General features: G+C 40.7%; 1 protein-coding gene and 1 long non-coding RNA gene across 2 annotated transcripts; both read left to right on the top strand.

The window, feature by feature from the left end:
- The first annotated feature begins 2,466 nt into the window (after window positions 1-2,466).
- On the top strand, window positions 2,467-3,096 carry LOC143029514 (uncharacterized). Its single transcript, XR_012966845.1, has 2 exons — window positions 2,467-2,600; window positions 2,727-3,096. It is a non-coding gene; the product is annotated as an uncharacterized LOC143029514 (long non-coding RNA).
- A 731-nt stretch (window positions 3,097-3,827) lies between these two features.
- Window positions 3,828-5,746, top strand: LOC143030091 (uncharacterized). The gene is made up of 2 exons (XM_076193292.1): window positions 3,828-3,926; window positions 4,055-5,746. The coding sequence occupies exons 1-2, from the start codon at window positions 3,828-3,830 to the stop codon at window positions 5,744-5,746; spliced, it is 1,791 nt and encodes a 596-aa protein (XP_076049407.1).
- The last annotated feature ends 3,325 nt before the right edge of the window (window positions 5,747-9,071 follow it).

The following is a 9,071-nucleotide window of genomic DNA, read 5'->3' as shown; positions in this document are numbered from 1 at the left end:
ATTGAAAAATATTTTCACCTGGAACTTGACTTCTCTCCGCAACGTCTCTATACCTTGTGTGCATTTATTGTGAATCCTGCTTGTACCTGCTTTAAATTCTCTATAAATGGCCAAATAGGGGTAGTTAGTACAGTAGGTTGTTCTATGTATTGTTCTTACCGACAGAAGTGGTGTTCTCCCACATACAGCTTGCAATTGTGACTCCTTTTCCTTGCTTACTATAACTTATGTGAATTTACTTTATGCACGATTACGTCGCTGTAACTTGACCAACCCAAATACTCTACTTTTTACTTAAACTACAGAGTATACCTATGAATAGGGCCCTTGTTTTACAGTAGTGTGGGCTGCTGTCCCCCTGTTTCCTTTTGGCTTGTTACGAGTAGAACGTACCTTGCAAGAACCTAATTCGGTCTTGCCACTTAAGTTTATGCCAGGTGATAAACTTCATGATACCTGTAAGGCCTTTATCTTATTCTCGAGTTAACTTGCCAGGCTCTAAGCAGGTTTCACTTATATATATATATATATATATATATATATATATATATATATATATATATATATATATATATATATATATATATATATCTATATATATATATATATATAGAGTACGGAATCTTTTAAATTTAAACCATGGCTAAGCAGAGTGATTTCAAAGCGACTGAGTTTGTGGGTAACCCAGAGATCCAAGAATTCAAAGAGACTAATATTTGTAAGGACGATTTAAAGTATATAGCAAAGACCTTCAATATCTCTTTCAAACCTGACTTAAGGAAAGATGAGCTACGTGCTCTAATTCTAGCTCACTTAGGGGATAAAGATGTCCTCGAAGCTTCACGTTCGTTACAGACTTCAGATCCTAATCTATTACTTGAACTAGAGAAAGTGAAGCTAATGTCTCAACAAATGCAAATAGACTATGACAGAGAAGAAAGAGAAAAGGAGAGAGAAGAAAGAGAAAAGGAGAGAGAAGAAAGAGAAAAGGAAAGAGAAAAGGAGAGAGAAGAAAGAGAAAAGGAAAGGGCTCATGAACTTCAACTTAAGCAATTAGACATTCAAAACAATGCCAACTCTCCTAAAACTAAGACTGATTTGCTGAAGTATGTCAAGCTTATACCTACATTTCCTGATAGTGATCCTGAGTCTTTCTTTAGGGAATTTGAATCCACAGCTCTACACTTTGAAATTCCTAAACCTGACTGGGTTTGGCTTATTAAACCTAAGCTGTCTGATAAAGCACTTAAAGTATGTAATAATGTGGACGATAACACTAATTATGACGAGGTTAAAGTAGCAATTCTAGCTTCGTACTCAATCAGTACAGAAGGATACAGACAAGCATTTAGGTCACTTAATAAACTTCAGTATCAAACTTACCATGAATTTGCCTCTGAGAAATTAAGGGGTCTTAAGAGTTGGTTAAAGTCAGCCAGTGTTAATACTTTTGATGAACTTGTTAATGTTATAGCATTAGAGGAATTTATAAGAAAGATTCCCTACTCTATCAAAATGCACCTCATCGATAGGGGAGAAAATGACCTGATTAAGGCCGCACAGTTGGCTGATGTGTTTTCCCTGGTCCATCGTTCGCCCACCAGGGAGAGGAGAGTGCTCCAGCATAATGTAAAGTCTAATAGTGGGTTTAAGGATGGTGAGCTGGTAGATCAGAGTAATTTAAAAACAAATCTAACCTGCTCATTTTGTAAAAGACGTGGACACCACATAAAACAATGCCCAGACCCTAAATGTAAAGTGTCACAAACTACTGCTCCCAGCAAACCTGTAGCTGCAATTCTGTCTGTGCCAACCAGTAAAACTGCCGATATCTTTCAGCCTTTCCGTTCACTTGGTGCCGTGTCTCTGGAGGATGGTGGCGAGGTGCACCCCATTCGTATCGTGAGAGATACAGCTGCTGCCCAGACGGTTATACTAAAGTCATCTGTTCCTGGTATAGACAGCAATTATACCGGCGAAAGTGTGTACCTATGTAAGGACAGGAATTTTGAAGGGATATTATTTTTGGAATTTCGTTTTATTTATCTGTTTATTTATTTGAGTGTTGACTTGCGTGACGGTTTTACTCAACCAAGAAGCAAAGTAGAAAATAGAGCCTTAATAGACCATGAATTTATTCTATTCTATGTCTGCCTATCAAGATGTGTTGGCAAAGAGCCTTACTATAATCATTGAAGAAAAACATACAATAGGAGATAGCTACAAATATATTTCAGCTGATTTTGGTTCAACTAAAGCTTCGAGACGACATTAGAATGTTCTCGAACATAGCGGGCGCACCGTAGCTCCGCCCACCCGTGACGTCACTAAACACGTTCGGACAGAGGCGTAAACTAAGGCCATTAATTTTAAGAGTAATAGGAAAAATTCCCAACTTTCAGTTCAGGATTCCACTAGAGAAATAGTTTAGGGAGAGATTGTAGCAGCTAGGGGCTCTGTTGAGAAGCGAAATGAAGTTTTACGAAATAATACAACAGGGAGGTTAGTAGTTTACCCATAGATACGAACACATAGCCGTCTCGTTCTTTTTGTGCGCAGCTAAAATTTTAATCTGATGCCAAAAATGATTCCGATAACAGGTATGAACACGTTCTGTAAGATTAATGAAAACAAATGTCAATATGTGAGTTAAATGATATAGTAGGTAGATAGTTATTATTATTATTAAGTTTTTAATCTGATGCCAAAAATTATTCCGATAACAGATATGGAAAAAGGGGTTTAAGGGAGTGTACTTCACAAACACTTTGCGTATATACATTAGCTATGAGGGTGTAATCCTTAGAGTACAATTCTGTCTGTGATCGTTCTCTAATAAGAGTACGGGGTTGAAGGTAGACACAGTGCTGGAAGTAGACACAATATTGTAAGTAGACTTATACAGTGACCGGAAGGTTGGAGCGTAAATAACTACGTTTTTCCACGTGCCTGTGACCTTACTTATGATGCCCATAATATATTTTTCATATTGTAAGGATCAATAGATTGTCTAGTTGGAGAAAACCACAATATACTTTTGTATTTCCTTACTATATTTTTGCTTCAGTGTAATAATTAACATATAGCAGACCTTCACTTATATTCTTTTACTACCCCCACTTGGGCATAGGCCTTTTCGCTACCCAGAACCAACCCCGAACGACCTGAGGAAAGGGGACGGAGTCAGACGTGAATAACAAGGAGCAGTTTCCATTTATGGTCAGATATATCCATATAGACGATTGGGTGGTGGCAGCGTATACCTTGATTTTTTTATTTCCCAAATCGTTCTTATGTGGGTATCTCTGATCACTCCTATTGGAGGTGCTCTTGGTTAAACACTAAATCAATCGACGGCACCACACCTCCATGACTTTAACAGCCAGTTTCCTTTGAGACTAGCTCGGGTGCACCTCAGCTGCGGCATTGTTCAGGGACCTGTAACGGTGGCGGTGAGCGAACAACCTTCCCTTCCTATCCCAGACTGTAGTTTACTTCTTGGTAATGACATAGCTGGTGGACTTGTACAAACTCCTGCTCCTATCATTTTGAGTGACACTCCCTTAACGCATAACCCTACTGATGAGTTAGAGCGAGAACAGCCAAATTTGTTCCCTAGTTGTGCTGTAACCCGATCCCAAAAATTAAAAGACACACCTACAAATTCACCCCTTCCTCCTCCAAGTGCTATTCCACAAATATTCACTGAACAGAGTTTATTAGAAGCACAACAGAATGACACTACTCTAACTCCCTTACACTCTAAAGTAGTTCCCAAGGAAGATATTCTACATCCTCCATCATTCTACTATCATAATAACATCCTCATGAGACTTTACAGACCACCGCAATTATCAGATGATGACACCTGGGCAGAATGTCACCAAATTGTATTACCCACCAGCTTGAGAACTCCTATAATGGAAGTAGCTCACCAAGGTCTCTCAGGTCATTTAGGAATAAGGAAGACATATCTTCGCCTTCTGAATGAGTTTTATTGGCCTGGCATGAAAAAGATGTAGCTGAATTTGTTAAGAATTGCCACCCATGCCAGATTGTTGGGAAACCTAATGAAACTATACCACCATATCCATTGCAGCCTATTAAAGTACCTTTTGAGCCTTTCAGTAAATTAATTATAGACATTGTTGGACCTCTCCCAAAGACAAAGAAAGGCAACCAATACATTCTCACCACACTTTGCCCAACTACAAGATACCCTGATGCTTTTCCTCTTAAGAATATCTCTGCTAAAACTGTTGCTAATACACTCACTAACTTGTTCACGACCTTTGGAATCCCAGAAGAAATCCAATCAGACAGAGGTAGCAATTTTACCAGTGTTCTGTTTGCAGAAGTTCTAAAGCTGCTCGGTATTAAACAAACTCTATCAACAGCTTACCATCCTCAGTCGCAGGGGGCCTTGGAACGTTTTCATCAGACTATGAAATCTATGATTAGGAAGTTCTGCTGTGAGGAAGACAGAGATTGGGATGAGGGCCTGCAATTTCTTCTATTTGCCATAAGGGAAACACCATCAGAATCCCTAGGGGTCTCACCTTTTGAGTTGCTCTTTGGACGCAAGGTAAGAGGACCCCTCAAGGTCATCAAAGATCATTTGATCTCCTTACCTTCTACAAAGTTAGTCACGGTAAACAATTACATTACCTCTCTTAAATCTAACTTGGATAAAGTTCGTTCTTTTGCCAAAACTAACCTAGCTCATGCCCAGTCTGTAATGAAGACTAACTTTGACTCAAAAGCCTTGGTCAGAGAGTTCAAAGAGGGGGACTTAGTCCTGGCATACATCCCTATCTCTGGTTCACCTCTTAGCGCTAAATATCATGGACCATACAAAATTTCTAAGAAACTATCAGATTCTAACTATGTAATTTCAACACCCGACCGTCGCAAGGCTACCCAACATATTCATGTGAACCTAATTAAACCATATAAGACCACTAGCCCACTACTAGACTATGAGAAACAAGTGTTAGCGGTGAATACTGTACCTAATGTTATGTCTCATACACCTAATAATGCCATGTACATTAATTTTGAAAAGATTTTACCGAACATTGACTCCCATCCTACCGATAATTCGCATATACTTGGTAACCTAGTTCCCTACCTTAGTCATCTCACGAATGAACATGCCAATGATGTAACTGAAATCATTCACAAATATGACTCTCTCTTCAAAGATGTGTCCGGCATCTGCAACATTGCCACTCATGACGTGAAGCTTGTACCTGGATCTTCTCCTATTAGGCACAATCCTTATAGAATCCACCCCCAGAAGCGAGAGCAGATGAGGAGTGAGGTCAACTTCCTGCTCGACCACGGATTGGCCAGCCCGAGTCAATCCCCCTGGGCTTCGCCGTGCCTGCTGGTGCCGAAGGAGGGAGGTCAACTTCGCCTGTGTACGGACTATAGGAGAGTCAACTCTATAACTGTTCCTGACGCATATCCATTACCCCGCGTTGACGACCTAATTGACGAGGTGGGAACAGCCCAGTACATTACTAAAATAGATCTAATGAAAGGTTACTATCAGATACCTTTAACAGAAGAGGCTAAATTGATCTCTGCTTTTACAACACCATTTGGCCTCTATCATTATAATGTCATGCCCTTCGGAATGAGGAATAGTCCGGCCACCTTTCAGAGGGCAATGAACTACCTATTGCAAGACTTAAAGGGTGTGGGGGTGTATTTAGATGACATCTTGATTTTTTTCTCATGACTGGCAACAACACCTCCAACAGACTATGCCAAGCCAACCTGACTGTCAAACTCTCCAAGACCAGCTTTGGAAAGGCTACAGTGACGTATCTTGGACATGAAGTTGGGCAAGGCATCGTTCGACCCAAGACTGCTAACATCTCTGCTGTCATGGAGTACCCTGTTCCCGCTACCCGGAAGGCGCTCATGAGGTTTTTGGGTATGGCAGGGTACTATCGGAGATTCTGCCCGAACTTCGCCGAAGCTGCACTTCCTCTCACCAAGCTGACCAGCGGTTCTGTTCCATACAAGTGGACACAAAATTGTCAAGCCGCGTTCGAACATCTTAAGGCGATGCTTACAAGGGATCCAGTTCTACGGTCACCAGACTTCACTAAACCCTTCGTTCTCCACACCGATGCTAGTGATGTCGCTATTGGAGCTGTACTTCTCCAGGAGAACACAGACACTCTTCACCCAGTGGCCTACTTCTCTGCAAAACTAGACGTCCATCAACTCAACTATTCTACTGTAGAGAAGGAGCTACTGGCTATAGTGGCTGCTATCAAGAAGTTTGAGTGCTACCTTCAACCTAGCATAAAACCTCTCAAAATATACAGCGACCACAACCCTCTGACCTTTCTACACCGTAACAAAACTTCGAACCAAAGGATGCTTCGGTGGTCTCTGTTCCTTCAACCATTTAACATAGACATCCACCATATCACCGGATCCCAAAACGTGTTGGCCGATACCCTGAGCCGTATATAAACCATCTTATTCTCACTCACCGCCTCTACATCCCGATGTGGCGGCGTCTTAATGGTGGGGGAGTGTAAGGTATACCTCTACTAACCACCTATTACCACCTAACAACCACTACGACACTTCTGAATCACACCCCGCCACGTCGCACCATGTTTCATCGAGCCGGCTTCAAACCCTCGAAGCACCTGAGGTTTCGACTCTCTCCTATAAAATGAGGGTTCACCGCCCCATGAGTCAGTCTCAGCTGTAAGCTGAATACACTCGCTTCTAACCTGGTGTTGGTGGACGAGAGACGATATCGGACTACTCATCATCCCTTCGGTGCTGGTAACGTAGGGCGTTGCGGAAGGAACCAAGTTCTGTGTACTCAAGTTCTTAATTTGTTCAAGTTCCTAGTGGTCAAGTTGAATAGTGTTAAGTTAATTTAAGATAAGTCTAATTTAATGTTAAGTTTAATTGTATTTGTTGGGAATGTCAGTTGGTAATAAATATTGTTAAATGTTATTGTATGCTTTAAATTCATTCACTTCGAAATGTTATGTATGTTCCCCCCTTAGACTAACCTTGACGTACGTAACAATATATATATATATATATATATATATATTGTATATATATATGTATGTATGTATGTATATATATATATATATATATATATATATATATATATATATATATACATATATATATAAAGGGTTATAAAGAAGGAGTATGCCGACAGGAGACCTTTTGATCCATAACCATGTCTGATGCAAAAATATTGCAATAATTATGAATAAATAAATGCAAATTATAATAATATAAAGATAATAAATAAGATAAATTAAATAGATAAATAATTAGGTAAAGTTAAATGATAAACAAACAGGTAAATAGTAAATAATAACAAATTGATAGATAAATAATAATAATAAGTAATCAAACAGATAATAATAAACAGACAAATGATAATAAACAAATAAACAAATAACATAAAATAAATGGCAGGCATTACAGCATCTTTCTTAGGTGCTATTCTAAATGAATCTTAAAGCTTCGAACTGAACTACATTGCACTGCCTCTGCAGGAAGTTTATTCCATTCATTAACTACACGGTTGGAGAAGTTGTTTCTACCCACTTCCAAATTAAATCTATTTCCTGATTCTCATTTAGCGTAAAAAGTTTGTCACTTTTGATGTTGTCAATTCCCTTAAAATCTTAAAGACCTGGTTCAAGTCACCTCTGTGTGTGTGTGTGTGTGTGTGTGTGTGTGTGTGTGTGTGTGTGTGTGTGTGTGTGTGTGTGTGTGTGTGTGTGTGTGTGTGTGTGTGTGTGTGTGTGTGTGTGTGTGTGTGTGTGTGTGTGTGTGTGTGTGTGTGTGTGTGTGTGTGTGTGTGTGTGTGTGTGTGTGTGTGTGTGTGTGTGTGTGTGTGTGTGTGTGTGTGTGTGTGTGTGTGTGTGTGTGTGTGTGTGTGTGTGTGTGTGTGTGTGTGTGTGTGTATTCACCTCCTCACCTTGGTCTTTGGATCACGTGTTAAACTCGTGATCGACGCTATTTCCCTCCCGGAAGAAAGCTCAGAGCTCGTATGACCGATCTATGGGTAATGCTATGACCTTACACACACACACACACACCCAACTCCCCGCCCACGAGAGTCAGAGTAACGACCCGAAGCGCAGCGATACCGAAATAATTTCGGCCCTGGGCAGGGTTCGAACCGGGACCGCCGTAGTGACAGTCTGGGATTCTACCAACCACGCCACCGAGTCGTGTGCACGCGCGCTCGTGTGTGTGTGTGGGGGGGGGGCGCTTATGTATGTGCTCGTGCGTGTTTGTGTGCGTGTGTGCAAACCTCTTCAACTGGAGCGATTACCCAGAAATATTGTGTTCCGCGAAAAAATGGTCTTCGAGGCGTTCGACACGAGGACGCGCTGCGGTCTCTATCACTGAGCTCGACAAAGGTAAACAGCTCATTTTGAAGGTTCTAGAAGCAATCAGTCTCACTCTGACTTGTCATTATTTCCGATTGCCAGTTCCCACTGGGAAGACCTTGTCGAACATAGCTTATGTTATAAACACAATGATGTTCGCTTTAGAAGCATTCTTTGGTAATGACTTATATTGCCCAGAACGAGATCTGGCGTCTCTTAGAATCATATAATAAATTTTGAGTGACAAGTCTTCAGAAAATACTGATTTACGTTTGATTTCAAATAATCACTTTCACGCTTTCTTTCTCCAAACTCCGTTTTACTACTTCTCCAACTTTTTTTTTCTTTCTTTGAAAATGAGCTCGCAAAACTAGTCTACCCATTTCTTTTTCTTATGGTTGACAACAAAACCGAAGGATGGGAAGGACTTCAACGTGAACGTTTTCATCACCTCGGGACTTCTTCAGAGAGTGATCGTACAAGGTCAAGGCACAGCTGCAGGTCACAGTGCCGGAAGCCCCGAAGTGGTCGCCGCCTCTCACTCAGGGGTATCCGATGTTTCCCTTTCGGCCTCATGACTTCGTTCATGATTTGAAACACTTTACGTTCAACCCTTCTTGCTGGTTTGTTATATCCAATGAATGAAACTTTACGTATTTCTAACTC

Source organism: Oratosquilla oratoria, chromosome 11 (genome assembly GCF_046742065.1).
Source record: "Oratosquilla oratoria isolate Oo_2021 chromosome 11, ASM4674206v1, whole genome shotgun sequence".
NCBI lineage: Eukaryota > Metazoa > Arthropoda > Malacostraca > Stomatopoda > Squillidae > Oratosquilla > Oratosquilla oratoria.
The sequence above is the reverse complement of the archived record's forward strand: the minus strand, read 5'-3'. Positions and strand labels throughout refer to the sequence as shown.